Here is a 17,914-nt window from a genome sequence, read left to right as displayed (position 1 = left end):
ATCAGTATTTAGAGCCCAAGCCATTACAGCTTTTGGAATCAGCATTTTCCTCAAAAACTCCCTCCAGCATCCACTGACAGCCAGCTCAGATACTGGTGCTTAGTATCTAATTGCTATGAGAGTGAGTCTACATAAAAAGAGGGAGGCTGTATTATACCAGTGATCTGGAAGAGTTCCATTTAATCTTTTTGCCTTTATTGGACTTTGTGTTTCTTCTCCAGATAATTCTTATAGTGCAGTTTCATTTCTTTTTTCTTGACTCTTAGTAAATTGGAAAAACAGTTTTTTAAAAGTTGGGGGGAGAAGGGTGTGTGCCATGAGGAGTTGGCATGGTGGCAGAAAATCTTTTCCAGAGGAAAGTGGGATTCAGGTTGGGCAATTGAGCTGCAAGATGGGTTTGGAGAAAGTGTTTATCATCACAGCTTCAAAGGGAGTAGCAGATGAAATGTGCAGTCTTAAAGCTGAATGAAAGCAAGCCTGGGGCTTTGAGTCCTTTGCCAAACACTTCCTAGAAATTACAATGTCAATAGCTCTAAAGACTGAAAACATACAGGTTTCTCCATCTGTAAAAATGTTTTATTCTTTGTCCTGATATTGCTTATTGTTGCCTTTGTGACAGTCGTGTGCCACTTTTCAATTTGAAACCTATGCAAACCACAAACAAAACCACTAAAAACCTGTTTAAAACTACATCAATACAAGTAAATGCAATTGTAGGGCTCTTCCACATTTTTGGATTAATTCCCTTCTAATCCTGAAGTTGATAGTACTCTGAGAGATGATAGTTCTCTCTGCTTTTTTGGTGATTTCTGTGTTTATATCCTGCAACAATGCCATAAGGAGAAACTGTATGTAAGATACTAAGAATTGTTCAGTACTGTACTTTTTAAGCAGCTTTTTTTAAAGGCAACAGTTTTACACTGTATTGGGGACCGGTTTAGAAGTTACGTGTTTAATCAAGAAAAGAATAAAGAAATGAATTGAAAATGGATTTGTTGGGCCATGTTACCCTTACTTGGAATTCAAATGTCAATGCTTTGTGTCTACAACTAGTTGAGCTGAAGTAAGGCTCTGAATTAAAGTATTGCAATTGGATTTAATGTAGTTTATCTTACCCACTTTAAATGGTAGGCCAAGGGTTTTTTTTCCAATGAGGATGTTAAGTGTTTCCATATAGGTTATATATATAAGCTTGCTTATATTACATGTCATACTTTTATTATTTTATTGACATATTTTACATTAAAAGGAATTGGATCTTTGTAGCACTAATGATATTCATTGATCCCTAAAAGAATACCTGTAGTTTCAGATTGATGGACTTGCTTTTTGCTCCGTAACTTGGATTTTTTTTTTTCTGTGGCAAAACTAAAATAACATCAGCTTACAACTCCTTCGAGGAGACACATGTGAGCCTTCATATATGACTTCTGACACCAAATATGGCATATCATGATACAATTGTTGATGGCAGTGGAAGTGCTTTTTGCTTGATGTTTTAATTAATTGACACGCTAGCAGCAGCCTCTTATTTAATAGTATTCTCCATTTAGATTCAGTAAGCATTTTAAATGATTGCCTTTTTAATTATATTCCTAGTTCTCTTTAACTTAATTAGTACAGTACAAATTCAGGAATGCTTTTGTCATTAACTGCTTTGTCTTTTTCTTTTTTCTCAGCATACCCATGTGCCACGACTCATACCTTTAATAACAAGCAACTGTACCTCAAAATCAGTTGCAGTTAGAAGGTGAGTACATTATAAATGGCCATTCACTCTGAATACATGAAACTATGTTACTCATTAAACTACAAAAATTAATTTCAGCCAATTTACATTAGATTATGTTGAGGAATGGTACTTTCTGTCGTATTGGGGCATGTACATTGTATCCTTCTGCAGAATTTATTCTAATCAGTAATATTTCTAACATCTGTTAAAAAAGTACCTTCTGATTTAAAACCAGAAGGAGAAGAAGGAAAAAAAAAAGCTGTAGTTGAATCTGTGTTGCTCAGTATAATGAGAATAAACAACACAGGCATTGAGAGGCATTGGGAGAGCAGGAGACAGATCTGCCTGTCTCCACAAAGATCCAACCCGAGCCTATTAGCTACTGTTAGGCCAGACTTGACAGACCTGCTGAGGTTGGTCCTTGTCGAAGCACCACAGCGCACCACACGCGGAGTCCGTGCTTTCCCCATACCAGGAGGACTTTAACTTCCATGCAATGTGGTTTGAATGTGTAGAGCTGGGTTGGCTGATACTGCGCCCCGCTGGGTGCTGTGAGATTAAAACGGTGGCTGCTACCTTACATAGGACGTGATGGGTCAGCGTGGTGTCATGTTTAACAACTGAGGTGCTTCTGCAGCATGATGCTTTTTCCAAGAGCGTGGTACTTGAACACTTGGATTGACTGTTGATAAAATTAATTGGTTTCTGGCAGTGTCATTATCTGCACAGAATCCCACAAGAGCAGTTAACTGTTTCTGGACCCACACTTGCCTTGAAAGAAATAGAGCTGTGTGTATGCAAGAAATAGCTTGAGCACCTAAACTGTTTGCTCTAAATGTAAACTGTATTTGCATCCGAAGCAAGTATTATCTCAACCCAGATTATGTTGAGCTCTCATAATTTCTGGTTTTACTGCAGAACAATTCATAGGGCTTCAGTGCCTCCACTTATCACAGTTTGCTGAAGAACATTACACTCCAGGTGGCTTTGGTACAGCAATTCACAATCCAGTGAGCATCAATGAAGGTGGCCAAAATTGCATTGTTTTTATGCTGACTTCATTTCTTTGGAAAAACAAAGGAAAAATAGATCAGTTATAATAGTGAAAAGACTTAGAGAGTTTCTTGCCATGTCTTGTACGTGTCCAAAGGATTTGGGCAGCATAAAAATGAAGTCTGCCCCTCCAGAACGGGTCAAAGATTCAACATAGCCAGAAAAATAATTTCAGGCAGTAGAGTCTGCTACCTTTTTGAAGACTTAATGTGTACACCTTCCTAATCTGTGTTGCTTTGATTTATTCACCAGTAACTTATCTTCAGACATATTTTAACGTTTGCCTTTTGCCACGGCTGTCTGCTAAATTGTAAAGAATTCTGAATTAATAAGTAATAGGGTTACATAACTTAGTTTGTACAGTGCCAGCAAATTTTCAGGAGTGCTTTCTATATTCACAGCCCTGTACTGGTGGTGTCATGTTTTCCTTTATGCTACTTACTCAGTAATGGCAAATGAAAGGATGGGAATAGTGTTTGGGACACAAGAACAGTGCCATAGAAACCTTATGTTGTGATTTAATAGCTGAATTTTTAGAGCATTGTGGGGGGTTTTAATATTAAGATCTCATAGTTTGTACAATTTTTAAACTTTATTGATTTTTGTCTGTTCATTTGGGGTTAATAAAACTAACATCTGCCATGTTACCACACATATGCTATGGTTAATTGAACGACATCTATTTTTCTGAACTTCAGGATTAGTTAGCCTGCACATTTGCTTTCTATATAGAATATTTTAACTTTGCAATAAGGTGACTAATGTTCTTATTTAACAGATAAATGTACTTTCATTTTATGTACTTGTTTCCCTCAAGGGAAAAGAACGAAGTTACTGTTTATTCTGCAAGTCCATTAAAGAAATGAGTATTAATTATAACTTTTTGTTCTGTCTCTTCAGGCGCTCCTTTGAATTTTTAGACCTGTTGTTACAGGAGTGGCAAACACATTCGTTGGAAAGGTATGGGCCAGTATACCTTTTTCCGCAAGAATAAACTGCTCATGAATTTCTAGACAGAAATATTTTTATTGAATCCTTTAATTGGATTGTGCTGTTCAGTGTTGGCCAAGCTTTCTAGCATAGACAATCTTTCTAACACATCAGGTCTTGTGACTCTGATTCAAGTGCCAGGGAGAAGGAGGAGAGCTCTGTGCTCCAGCCTTGACTTGGTGTTGCTTCCTCTCCTTCCCCTCTGCCTCTTCTATACTGCATGTGAGCAGTAGGTACCGTGCTTTCTCTGAGTTTTGCTTATGTCAGTGGTGTCAAACTCATTTTCACTGGGGGCTGCATCAGCCCAGCAGTTGCTTTCAAAGGGCCGAATGTAATTTTACGGCCATATAAGTGTAGGAGGTGCAGAGGTAATCATCTGTTTTTTCTCCTGAAAAGAGGAAATTTGTGTGTGTGCCATGAAAGACGGCAAGTGGGATTAGGCTGGAGGACTTTTTCTGCTTATGATTAAGAGCACACCAGCTTCTCTGGGTAGATGGGAAAACAGTGTGCACATCAGCTGTGCAGAGTTGATGCTGTAAGCAGACAGTAAGAGCAAAGGGACTGCAAGGCCTCCAGAAAGATTCTGAAGAGCTCATCCAGCTCCATAGTCGCCTTTCAGCCCCTCCGGGTACTCCTGGGAAAGGGAACAATGCAGAGATCACTTGTTTATGGCAGAGTGTGTGTGTGTTTTGTTTTTTTTTTTTTTTTTTTTTTTTTAAAGGCAAACATACAAAAAAAACTCAACAAAACCAAAATAGCCCAGCCTCCCCACTCAAAAGCAAACAAAAAAAGCAGCCACCCAAACATGTCTTCAATTAAAGTCTGTTTATCATCACAATTTTGGTGGTTCTGATGGGTACTTTGCTGTTCTTTGAGAATGTGTTCAGGTTTAGAACTCATATGCCAAAAGCTTTCAGAGGTGAATTTCCAGGAAAGCAAACTTACTAATCTTAACTTCTATCTTACTACTAATATAGTAGGAGAAATATTTTTTTTCCTTTTCAGGAGAGTAGATGTCTTTAGAAAAGATATTTTAAAATAACTTTTAAAGTGTGATGGGTGGATGTATGTCTGAAAAGTAGATTAGAATTCTTTTAAATTGAAAGAGGAAGCTTACCTAAACCTTTACAGAAGGTGCAATTATGTCATCAGTGTAGTCAAGCATTTGCTTCATATCTTAGAAGGAGCTACTCTCTCAGCTGTTTTTTACTTAGAGAAATGTCAATTGAAGTGTCAAACTTGAATACTTAAGATATAATTTGGAGTAACAAAATAGCATGAAGAATGTCTTTCTTCTAGGCATGCAGCTGTCTTGGTTGAAACCATCAAGAAGGGCATTCATGATGCTGATGCAGAAGCAAGAGTGGAGGCAAGAAAGTGAGTTTTGACTACCTTTTGCTTTGAAAAATTTTGTTTTACGTGAGCGATAAGAAGGCTTTACCTGGAGGTGAGCAGCTAACTGTGGCTGAAGAAGAGGACACACATTAGGTTGAAAATTGATATTTCTGTTCTTGAAGTCCTGAATTAATGTCTAGTTTATTTTGCAAAAGACATTCTGAAAGTTGAGCCAAATACTACTGTTGTGCAGCATTTTAGGATTCTACTGAAAAAGGAGTCAGAAAGGTTGATATTGCTGCAGAATCATTCTTGATTACCCCCTTTAAGTCATTAAATAACTGCAGCACTTTAACTAGTGAATAGTTCGGAAAAGAACTTCTCTTGCCTTCCCCACAGAATTGGTAAGTGAATGTGAGAATTTCAGAGGATAAAGTTACTTATTTTGAAAATATTAATTCAGTCAGTGTAGCTAGTTTCTTTTATGATTTGATGAGTGGTATTGTGTGCATTAGTTATTTTCAGTCTGAGTTCTTTTCCCTCCATCCCTGGTTCATTGTGTAATCTTTACTTCCTGACGCCACACTTCGAATAAAGTATAGAGTAATTGCATGTGCTTATTCTCTTATTTTGCAGGGCTTATCTGGGTCTTAGAAATCACTTTCCTAGTGAAGCTGAGACTCTCTACAATTCTCTTGAGCCACCCTATCAAAGAAGCCTCCAGACCTACTTGAAGAATTCTGGCAGTATAGCATCTCTCCCCCAGTCAGACAGGTCATCCTCCAGCTCACAGGAGAGCCTCAAGTAAGGGTCCCTTAACTGTTTCTGAGCCTATAAACACATAAAAACTGTTTCTCAAAAGCAAATGAGCCAGTCTGCTGTGGTGTACAAAAAAGCTGCAGTTGTATTTTGTCACACTTAGGGTTTTTTTTAAATAAAAAAATCTTTTATTCTGTTTTGCTGTATGATGATATTACCCTAGCAAGGTGAAAAATAAGGACAATCATTAACTGGATTTTAGCAGGCTGTTCTTACTCATATATTTAGTCTGTAGAAGCTTCTGTGGGACCAAGACATATTTAAGTTTCACATCTTGATGTCCAGCAATCTGGTGCAAATAATAAGTAAAAAATAATGGTGTTAATCCTGTTTTATCTGTTTTCACTGGAAAGTATGAGAAAGAGACATTTACAGGGAGATTCATTCAGATCAGAGATAATGTTTTTTCCCGTCTTCACAGTATGGAATATATATTAGCAGTATTTTCCAGCTGTGCTCATTACTAGAGGGTGGGTCTGTGGTGTAATAAACTGTGTAGACAATCTTGAGCTGAATAGATTAAAGTTTGTTTAGGTACCAATAGCAAAAGAATCTATGGGCTTTTTAGTATAAATGTAAAACAGTAGTAGTAGTACTACTACATCAAATCTTATCTTTCCTAGGATACTTTTAATTATTAAAAAAATTTGTAAATAATTGTCTGTAGTGTAGGCTATTGCTAACACTTCATTTTTCCATGAACAAATGTTTATTCAAATATTAATTCTCTTGTTTAAATTAATCTGTATTCCCTGTCTGAAAAATCAAAGTTCTCTTAATGAGTTGCTGGTAATAAAATGTTAAAAACTACATTACAGAGAACTTAGAATCTTAAAATACTCCTAAATTTTCAAGTTAAGTGTTACTCCCTGTATTGCAAGATATGTCAGTACTGTAATACAGAAAGGGAGGAGTAAAATAAGAGATGAACAGAAGAGATTATATTGAAAATTAATTAATTTGTAATTGATTTTTCATGGATTCTGCATTCAGATGCATGTTGTTTTCCGTGCGTTACCAAAAATTATAATTCTGGCTTCTGATACAGATGCTGAGTTCTCCATGTATAGACTAACTTACTAAATATGGGTATTGTTTTCCTAAAAGTCTGATTCTCCATGGTTTTTGACCCTCTGAACTTAATAGCTCTTGCAGATCATTGGCCAAAAGTGGTTTTAAAGAGGATAGTGGAATGAGAGAAATGTGATGACATTTGCCAACCTGTTATATATGAAACTCTTGAAATGAAATGTCAATCTCAATACATTGTTCAGGTGCTGAAATTGGAACAGTTGTCTGAGCCTTCTGCTTGGAGCAACTTGTGAGGTCAGGGTGCACCCATGAGCTTTGCCTGGGCCTCCTCTGCTTACTTGCAGCAAAATGCCTCCAAAACACTAGTTAATAATGTCAGAAGAGCAGGTATTATTAATGATAAGCTGTAAACACATGATCTTCTGTGAGGAGCTGGGTAATAGTGCTGATATTTATGTTACCATTGAGCACCTGAGCTAATAACTTGGATAGATACACATTATGCATTTCTTTTCTCTCTGCCTCTCAGTTTAAAATTAGAAAGGGATTATTTTTACTAAAGCTGAGACTCTAGATTCAGGCTGTAATATGACTATTGATGAAATAGTCAACTATTTCAGCAAATAGAACCCTTCACCATCAGCTAAATATTGAGATGGCTAGATATGAATCCATGAATAAAGTATCATGCTTTCTTCTCCTAGTCTTTTGTTTTTCCTTGGTTCCTCTGCCTGTATTTTACCACCTAAACAAGTCAGAAGGAAGGGCTTACAGCTAAACTCAAGTAGACAGAAAGATATTTCTTCAGCAACTACTCATACTTGCAGTAAGAGTAAAGTGGAACGGAGAGAAAACACAGAGAAAAAAAATAGGATTTTTCTCATTTTATAAATTGTGGGGGCTCTCAAACTGAATTTCCTGTTTCAATGTTATCTGCTTGGGAGCTCCTGCATTTTCCTTTTTAATTTGTAACTCGATTCTTGGGAGATCTAGGACTGGCGGAGGCTTATGAATTGGTCATCTGTTTTCCTTGTTACTGCAGACAACATTTCACGTAATTTATTTAATGAATCAAGTTTTTTTTCTGTAGCTCCTGCTGTTTTTGTTTGATAACTGATTTTGAAGGTCAGCTCTGTGGCTAAAACCTTGTACTGACAACCTTAACTGTTTTTATGACCAAGTGTGGAGTGCTTGAACTTTGTTAGCTAAGTGTGCCTATTGGTAACCGAAGGATTAATGCTTTGTGCTGAAGACATAGTTTTATAAAATAGAAAAGATAAGATGGTTGTGTTTTCTTTATCATTCTGTGTTAGTTGTGTGTATTTAAAATACACTGAGAAAACTGAAGGGGAGAAAAGAACAGAAGCCTTCTGTTGTTGCCTTTTGGATCTGATAAATGAGACTGGGTTTAGTGACTACTTTTTTTTTGTTTTTTTTTTTTCAGTCGCCCTTTGTCTTCTAAATGGTCTGCAGCCAGCCCAGCAAACTTTGCAGGCAGAGGTAAGGTGGTTGCTATACAGTGTGGTGCACAATTATAGTGCTTTATGTTCTTTGAATTAAAAATTCTAAGTCTTAGAGTCTTAAGCATTTACTCTGTTTCCAACTTCAAGAGTGATACGTGAAACTACAGCCTGCACCTGGAGCTATGATTGCCAAATATTTACTTCACTTTTTATATATTTTCAGTCGTTTCAAGTATAAGACTTAATTTTCTTTGTACTGGTACTATTAACTGATCATCTGTCTTGGAGTTTTGTCATGGAAGAGTCACTCTCAAAGAAGCAAAACATTATTCTATGGTCTACTCATTATTAGTAGGATTAACGCAATTGGAAATTCAGGACTTTTAAGGACTTGTACCTTTTATCTACTCACATGTAACTGCTGCTGTGAAAACACACACACACACACACACACATGCACACACACACACACACACCAGGTTTGTAATACAAAGGGTTTAATTTTGTCTTGAGTTTTCAAAATTTAATATCTTTGTCCTCGTTTCACATAATGTGTTTCTAACTCCTGCAGAGTTAATCATTGAGCTCCATTTTTACAAATGGTCAATAATTGAGAGTTCTTGATACTGAAACTGTTAAGGAGAAGTCAGGTTTTGAAGACATAAACCAGTGGTTAAAATTAACTGAAGCAAATAGGTAATAACCAGTAAATAATAGGAGGTGGATATAAAAATACTTTACAGAATATTAGACCATAAAGCAATTCAAGGTATGCCCTCAGCTTGCTTGTGGCTTTATCCTCTCTGAAGTGTGGGAATATTATCTTCCCGCAGTATCACAAGGAATGCTGTGAATTTCCTTATGTTTGTGAACATTTACATGACTTACTACATTATTGAAATGTTCAGGATTATGTAATTTGAACTGGAGTGGGAACACATAGATTGTATTTAGTAACGGTAAAATTTCATGCTGAATGAAGATTAATACTACTCTAAAATAAACTGTTCTTTATCTGGATTTCATGGCAATACCATGTCTAGTTTGCTTCTTAACTTCAAAAATACTTTGTTTAATATTAACTTGACTTACACTATGTTATATTGTCTTCTTGTACTTTTTGCAGATATGCTGCAGTAGCATAAAATGTTAACTTCTTTTCAAGTCATTTTATTTATTACCAACTAACTTGCTAATATATATATATATTTTTTCTCTTTAGTTTCAGGCAGCAGCAAGAGTGTTCCAAGCCCAGGAACTCTGCAAAGATCTCGCAGCGACATTGATGTCAATGCTGCCGCTGGTGCGAAGGCGCGTCACGCTGCTGGGCAGACAACCGGAGCTGGGCGCTTGTCAGCAGCTGGTCTACCTCCAGGATCGTATGCATCGCTAGGTAAGGGAACATCTTTGCAACACTGCAAAATATTTTTTAAGGTTTTTGATCAAAAAGTGACAGAAAAATACTTCCACATGTGAAAAATTATTGTTATTTTTAGTAGTATTGGAGTACTGCAGAAGAAGCAGGTGTTCTCATGTAAGTTACTCAATTGCTAGGTGCTTTATTGTGCTGGAAGAATGCAGGTGCAAAGAATGTATCCATACCATGCTCTTCAAATGTGTTAATCTGGAATCAATATTAGCTATTGAAAGGAGCAGTACCTTCACTTAACAGCAAATGGTGATCAGCTTTTGTTTCTAAAAGTAACAGGGGGATGAGCGTTAGGACTCTTGATTTTTCCATTTTTCTCAGCTCTTTAGCTGACTATTTTATAACAAGGCTAAAGAGACATTCTGATAGTAAGTGGTGGCTTCTTCATGTAATACAGAAGTGTTTTATGCAATAATATACAACAATGATTTAGTAGATTTCTTCCTAAGCATGCTGATGGAACTGTGTGTATGTTTTTATCTAGGTGACAGTTTTCATTAATAGGCATATTTGCTGTTAGACATAGAAGGTGCTACAAAGTACAAGAGTGCAGAAAAGTATTTGATGGTGGTGGTAAATGCTAGAACCTCCACTAAGTCTAAATTAAACCAGTAGGCGGGGATAGTAAAGGAATATGGTCATGTTCTTGTTCTTTTTAGGTTATCCATACTATAGGGAGGGGTAGCAAAGGGGAAGATGAGGTGCGGTGTTCACAAAACTGTTAGTGTGTTCTTCTCAGCTTACGTGCTAGCTGGGTCACCAAGGAGGCATGTCCTTCTGTCAGTGTTGCTGAAGATGATCACAAGAGACACAGAGAAACTAAGTAGTTCTTCTGATTTACCTTGTGTTTGGGGAGATGTTAGGATACACACAGACTGTGGTTTTGAAATGTTTTGATTATGCTTTTTTAAAATTAAAATTTAAGTTAAAAACTATTCTAAATTAGTTGATTCTTTTGTGATCAGGACCTATTTGAAATGGTTTCAACACCATTGATTTTTGGATAAAGTTTGAGCATGAGTGATGTTGACTTGCTACTTGAAAAAGCAATTTCATGTGTGGGCTCCCTCTAGTGCCCACGGGGGGAATCGGAGAACCTCCTGAGTAGCAGGTGGACACAAAAGTTTGGCTGCTCAGTTTGCTTGGTGGAGGTTTGCTTGTGCTTATCTCCTGAAGAATTCTCAGTTCCTCCTATCTTAGCACCTAAAAGCCTGAAATAGGTGGGATGATTATTCTCAAAGACCAGAGTATTGCTTGGTCTATTTTGATGTGCAACAGGAGGTATTGTGAAGCTCAGAAAAAGCTGGAGTTCAGCTGTTGTGAGAAGTGAAAGTGACAGAGCATGCTGCTAAGGAAAAAAGGTCAAATGGAGAAAGAGAGGAATCTCTCTCTGTTAATGTATCTTCTTCATTTTGCTTAAATGGGCTGCTTCAGTCTTAAGAGTTTCACAAAAAATTAGCTCTTGATTGGAGTATTGGTTTGCTTTCAGAACATTTTAAGCAATATGGGATTCATGCCCAGGATTTTGTGAGCAGTGGTTAAGAAGGCCACAGAGGTTTTCAGGGTAGTAGATAGTGGTGGTTTAATGCATGCAAGTAGCAGAAATAAAGAAACAGCTTGTTTTCTTTGTAGTTTTAAGATTTGGCGAGGATTGATGCTGGAGAGGAACAAATAGACAGTGAGTCCAGGTCATGTTCTTTTGAAGAATTTGAATACCTGGAAAGCTTTGCCGTGCTAGCAGATTCAGTCGTTTGTTGGGAAGGAATACAACGATTGTTTAAAATGACAAAATAATGTGATACTGGCAATGTATAGTAAAGTCAAATCCTATTACAGATGGCAGCAATAGTCAAGACCACCCAGGTTTGTTCATGGTCACATGAAAGCAGTACTGCTGCATTGACCTTGGCTTATTCTCCTAACAGTTTTTTAATAGCGGTAAGGTAATTTAAATGACATGTAGCTGTCCTCTCTCACCTATATAGAGATCATGACTGTGTTTGACTATGCATTAACCTCAAAATATTGTTTGCTCTTAGTTTTAAATGTAACCTAAAAAGGAATGGTGTGTGAATCCAAGCAAATGCCACATTTCAGAAAATAGACAACTTTGATGTCATCCCCTCTGTTCATATTAAGGGGGTTGTTTATACTAGTCCAAATACTAAATGATAGAATTGTCAAGTTAATGCTGGCCACGGTACTAAAATATTTAGACAATGTTACTGTATTTCCTTAGTACTTTCCACATCTTCTCAGGTGTTGTAGTCAATACCAAAATAAAGAACATTGTCTGCTGGAGCTTGAGTTTGTTTTCACACTTATGTACAGAGAAACATCTACCTTTTTACTTAAAAAACTGCCAAATTTGTAGCCTCAGAGGACCTCAAGTTCATGAACGTAGTAATCTATAGTTGTCTCTACGCATCTTTTCCCTTTTTATTTTTAATGAAACTCTTGCTTGCTTATTTATGATTTTTTAAGACTGTTCAAGAAGCAGGAGGACATCCTCTACTTTAGTTATTCTAGATGTTGACTGTCTTTGACATCCTTATAGTATTAATGTCCTTTTTTGAGGAGACTTGAGCACTAATTATATAAGTCTCACACTAAATATTTTAATTTTGATTGTTACTGTCAGAATATGTATGCACTACCTTCCAGCTGAACTGATAAATCTTTAATGCTTTTAAACTAGAGTGGAACTTTCTCGTATTTGTCCTCTGTCTTTCTTGTGATGTCTTTTTCCCTCCCATGCCTTACCCCAGGTGGGGCTTCATGCTCCATAGCAAATTTCAGAAGAAATACAAATATTGTGGCTCAGTAATGATATAAATATGTACTGATGCTTCAGTAACTGTTGAACACCAAGCATGAAACAGTTCATAAATATTTTACTAGTAAGGATTTGCCCAAATCTGGGTAGCAGGGACAGATTCAAGGTCCATGTGTGGGTATCTGTACCCCATTCTATAATTTTGTACCTTGAACTGAGAAACCAACTTTACTTAAGGTAGCTTATACATGCATGAATTAGATAAATGTGTCTGCTGTATTTAATATTAATGTATTTTCCTTAATTAATGTTTTATGACTCTGCTGTGAACATCTTTATTCTAACACACTAAGTTTTCCATGTTTCTTTGCCTGCTTTTTCAACAAAGAGGATACTTCTGACAAGATGGATGGTAAGAAATTGTTTAGTCTGTCCTCTAATTTTATTAAATATTTTAAAAAGTGTCTTCCATGTTAAATTATTCACGTTTAATGTATTTGTCTGTTCATTAACAAAACACTATGCTGTTTTCATTAACATGTATGTAATTTTGATGTTTTAATATGTGTTGTGTTATTGCTGTATTTGTCAATATTTTTGGTTGGTCTGTATCACCAACAGAAACTTTATCAGAATCTGGATGTTACTCCTTTTTTTTAAAGGCTCTGTTAATTACAGAGCAATTCTGCAATCAATACTTGCTATTTTTTTTAATTGGCTCTAGTTCCATCAAGTTTCATAGTTTTACCTGTAAAGTCAAATTTTTTGACTTCTTGGCAGAACAGCAATGGGAGAGCAGAAGATGCTTGACAACGTAACTTAGGATTTTTTTAAACATAAGACTAAAATCTTCTATTTCAAAGCAGTCTTATCAAAATCTAGTCTAGTTACAGAATTTTAAGTGCCTGTAAATCAAGTAAGACAATGTAATTCTATTGAAGAATAGCTTCTTAAAAAGACCTGTTAAAATAGTGTTGCAGCTAAGTTTTATAGCACTTTTTTTTTTTTCTTAATTCACTATAGTAAGCACATGAAGGAAGTTGTCGTATATATTTATCATAATGGCAAAGCAATTGAGAATCAGGCTTCTCATAGCAGTTGTCTGTTTCAGTTGTGTAAGTACTGTTTCCCATATAATAAAGTGACTGAGTCCCAGCTTGATGCCTGATAATTCTAGTTTTAATTTATTGCCTGGGAATAATTAATGAGTCAGTTATGTTTGCTACTTACTTAATAATTGTCATTTGTTTATTAACAGTACATATTTCAAATAATTTTTTTACTGGAAGCAAAACAGGTGGTATTTTTCGTAGAAATGAAAACAGCAAGAAGGTAGATCACTAAAATCCAGAATTGTGAATAATTTTAAAGCTGAGATAATCAGTTTCATGAGAGGTACTTTTTGGAAGAATTTGAGCCATTTTTGAGAATTGCAGATGCCAAGCTTACTTTACTAAAAGGAGGGGAGTTTGTACAGGATAGTAGTGTCTGTCTTGCTTATTTTCATATCAGATTTCCTTGTGTATAATACCATTTATTCATATCTGTGCTAAACACTTAATCTTGAGGTTATATGCATTGTCACCAGCAACCATGTATATGTGTACAGACTTTTTCTTTTGTTCACACTGGTAGTCACAACTAATGGTGTTTCATGCTTTTGTTTAAAAATAGTAGGGCAGTGCTACAAAACTGATCAGAATAACAGCATTGTTTGGTTTTTTTTTTCCTAGAGAATGTCTGTAGAGATGATGTGTGAGACAGAGTGAGCACAGCTCAGCTCTCCGACTGCGGGTGTAGGATAGAGCTACCCTGATCTAAAAACCACTAGGCGGGACTAATTGTTTTTCTGTTTCCCACGAATCTTGGCCACATGTTTTTACCACTTGTTTCACTAGTGCCTTGTAACGCTCCATTATCAATCACTGTAGATGAACGAACTCCAGGACGCTGATTTCATAAAACAAAATTGAATAGTGTTTTGTTATTTAGCTTTTGGAGCTGACTCTGAGCCTTTAGCTACGCGAACCTGGTGGAAGCACAAAGGTGGAGAGGCAGGAGAAGCAGAACCAGCCTTTTTAGGAGAGGTCTCTGTGACCCTGACTTGGGTGTTGCATAGAACCTGCTTTCCAGGGTCCAGCTTGGGAAGAATGTTGGATATGGGGGAGTGGGTAATTTAGGGTTTGTTCTTTTTTTTCATACAGACTGGAAAACTTTGAGACAATCCTACATACATATTAGTGTAACTCATTTTTGTGAAGAAGTATTGAAATTTACACTGAATTATTTTTTAGAGGGAATTTTAAAAAACAGTGCCTTGGAGATAGTAGAATGTGAAAAAACCATAACCAGATGTGCTGGGAAAGCCAAGTTCAGGCTAGCCAAAGACAGTTACAGACATTTTAATCATTGTAGTTCTCTTACAAGGCAGAAACGTCAAAGAGTGAAAACAAAAATGGAAATAGACTTAGATTTTTTTGAGGCATTTAACATTTTTATTACTACTAACATAACATTTTTTTCCATAATGATTTGTTTCAAAGGAACTTAGAGAAAGGAAGGTGTGCTCTTTAGATAGCTTCCCATCAATTCCTAGGTACCGATGTCAGTAAAAGGATTTGTCTGACTCATTTTATCATAATCAAGCCTTGTTAAGTTTGGCATACCTGTTTAAGTGTGATCCGGTTTCAGCAAGCTCATTTTACTTAAACTTCTCTGAGCAAAACTTGATCTTGTGCATGTAGATCTTCAGACTAATTAATGGATTTAATTCAGAGAAATCCTTCTTGCTGACAGTTCCTATCAAATCATCACTGTCCAGTGTGGGAAGCACTGTCCTTGCGTTTTCCTCTGAGGTAATTTATAATAGTATGTTTTATATTTTCAGAGGAGCTTGCATTAATGTATTTTAATGTCTGTTTTGAGCTGTACATAGAATTCTGTTGACTCATTTAATTTTTTTTTTTATGGTGATTTTTAACAAGTTTGGATGGCAGTGCTATATATTGTGTTCTTGTAAATCACTAACAATATAGTATGGATGTTTCTTGATAATTTTGCTTGAGTTCTATAATGGAATTACAACACACAAACTTTAGCCCCCTTGACTTAATAAAATTTGTCAAGGTTCATAAGATTAATCTCAAAGGAATTGGAGAGACACAGTATTGTTTGGAATATCATGTGTTTTGTTATTTTTTCTGTTTAGGAACAGCTTCTGAAGATGGTAAGAAAATATTTTGTCAGACTAGCTAATATTTTCAGCTTCATATTTTCATTGATACAATTCAAGCTTTAGAAATAGAATATGGTCTTTCTGGGGCTTTGTGGAGGTTCATAACTCGAGAGAGCTTATGCATCTAATACTTGGTTGTCATGTAGTGTTTTTTAAATTCTTTTGCTTTTATTTTGATTCTCAAGTATTCATCTGCAGTAGAAGTGTCGTTGCTTAACATTTTAGTGTGAAAACATAGGAGCTTTATAATTTTGCATTTGTTTTTTAAAGCAAATCTCGTCACAGAATATTTCATCAAATGTGTTCGTACTCTGGGAAGCAGGTGCTACTATTACTTATTTCTTTGAGACTTGGGAATTCATTTTCAATAAGCTATTAACATTTCAACCTGTCATTTGTGAATGGATGTAGAGACTCCAAGTTCATTTGCCTAAATACAAACTGCTTTATTATTATTCTTATTATTATTTTGATAAAATTGAGCCAGGTTCCAAGCGATAATTTAACCAGTATCTAAATAGTGGCACTCTGTATTCCCAGGATTTTGGGCCAAATTCCAAATGCGGTTACATGCCTTGCAGTCTCACAGCACTCAGTGGGAAAACATTGCCATTGCACGGGGATAACTAGTAGAGCTTGGACTAGTTAATCTAACCGTTCTTGCTAACCTATTGTTTTCTAATAGTTTAGTAAATAACCTCCTTTATCCTGATTCTCTTCTTATAGACTCTCATCTATGGCTATTCCCTCTACTTGGATGAATAATGTTAACTTGGTTGGTCTCCAAATTCTGCTGTGGAAAGCCTAAAGAGGCTAGAACTAAATAAAAGTCTGTTATTCTTCTGGGTCAAATATTGACTCTACATGTCTAAAAAATATTTCAATTATGCTGGTTTTAAAAGTGGATTACTTGTTGAGCTAGATCTACCCTGTACGAGTATTTTGGGTTTAGCTCTTGCAACTTTTAAGAATTACGTCTAGCCTGTGTTTTGGTTTTGTTTAGTTTTTCTATTGTTTGAGAGGTTCACTTAGGAAATGTAGCACACGACTCTACTGTTTTCTTTTACGAATAATCTTTCAGTTACGTGTAGTTCATCCAGCTGGGGTCTTCATCCAACTGGGGTCTTCTTTTCTTTTGTAACTTCATTGTATACTCTGGATGTTAGGAGGAACATGGCTCATAATGCAGAAAAGTTTAACCCAAAACCAAGATGGTTTGGCATTCTAGAGAAAAGTGAATCTATTGTTTTAATTGTAGATACTCACTTTAATCTGTTTCTCGGTTTTTCTATCTGTTGCGGAGAGTAGTATTTTATTATGTTGTCACTGAGAAGTGCTTAAGTATATTTTGTCTCTGCAAAAGACTTGGGAAACCCTGCACGAGTCTATATGACTGTGGCCAGGAAAACAGCAGAATCTTCAGTAATAGGAAAGCTAGCATTTAATTTCTTAAAAGGAGGAGTGAAGTTAGGAAGAAAGGTCAGAACCCTATTAAAAAACTAGTCAATGTAATTTTTGTAGTTTTGAGAGCAAAAATAGAACTACGACCACAAGTAATGATCAGAAGACTGTACCTGATACAGCAGCATTAGTGTATGCATTGCCTATTATATTTAATAAACTTCCCCTTTTTTCATACAGTCAACCTATTTATGTAGGAACCAAGAACTAGCTAGCTAGTTCAGGGTGTTTAAGTGATTATATGTTAATTGTTTACTGAAACATGTAGTAGTAGAGTAGAAGTATTTTGATTCCTCAGTTACTAAGCCCTTCAAGGTGTTCAAATTTCTACTAATTATCCCAAGCAAATTTTCACCGATTGAGTTACCTTATGCTTCTTTTTTAACTACAGAAACTTAATATTAGTAAATGCTACTGATGCTTTGCTTTCTACATTACTCTGAAAAACTGATTTAATGCCATTTTTCTTTTCTAGGTCGTGTACGAACAAAGTTTTCCACGCCTTCTGTTGGTATTGGAAATTCTAAAACAGATTCCAGAGGACGGAGTAGAACCAAAGTGGTGTCGCAGTCTCAGCGTATGTATTCTC

The 17,914-nt window shown here is 36.1% G+C and overlaps 1 protein-coding gene across 50 annotated transcripts in view; it reads left to right on the top strand.

The window, feature by feature from the left end:
• The window catches only part of CLASP2 (cytoplasmic linker associated protein 2), a 147,798-nt gene that overhangs the window by 85,759 nt on the left and 44,125 nt on the right, over window positions 1-17,914 (top strand). For 38 of the 50 annotated variants that reach the window (XM_065833017.2, XM_065833014.2, XM_065833012.2 and 35 more), the window contains 9 exons: window positions 1,680-1,750; window positions 3,686-3,745; window positions 5,075-5,152; window positions 5,747-5,914; window positions 8,406-8,461; window positions 9,647-9,817; window positions 13,018-13,041; window positions 15,838-15,855; window positions 17,801-17,902. In XM_065833017.2, coding sequence (XP_065689089.1) covers window positions 1,680-1,750; window positions 3,686-3,745; window positions 5,075-5,152; window positions 5,747-5,914; window positions 8,406-8,461; window positions 9,647-9,817; window positions 13,018-13,041; window positions 15,838-15,855; window positions 17,801-17,902 — 748 coding nt within the window. The remainder of the gene's footprint in view (window positions 1-1,679; window positions 1,751-3,685; window positions 3,746-5,074; window positions 5,153-5,746; window positions 5,915-8,405; window positions 8,462-9,646; window positions 9,818-13,017; window positions 13,042-15,837; window positions 15,856-17,800; window positions 17,903-17,914) is intronic. The other 12 variants (XM_065833015.2, XM_065833010.2, XM_065833001.2 and 9 more) reach the window with 3 other exon arrangements.

This window comes from Patagioenas fasciata, chromosome 2 (assembly GCF_037038585.1).
Source record: "Patagioenas fasciata isolate bPatFas1 chromosome 2, bPatFas1.hap1, whole genome shotgun sequence".
Classification (NCBI taxonomy): Eukaryota; Metazoa; Chordata; class Aves; order Columbiformes; family Columbidae; genus Patagioenas; species Patagioenas fasciata.
This window is presented reverse-complemented; position numbering and strand designations above follow the sequence as displayed.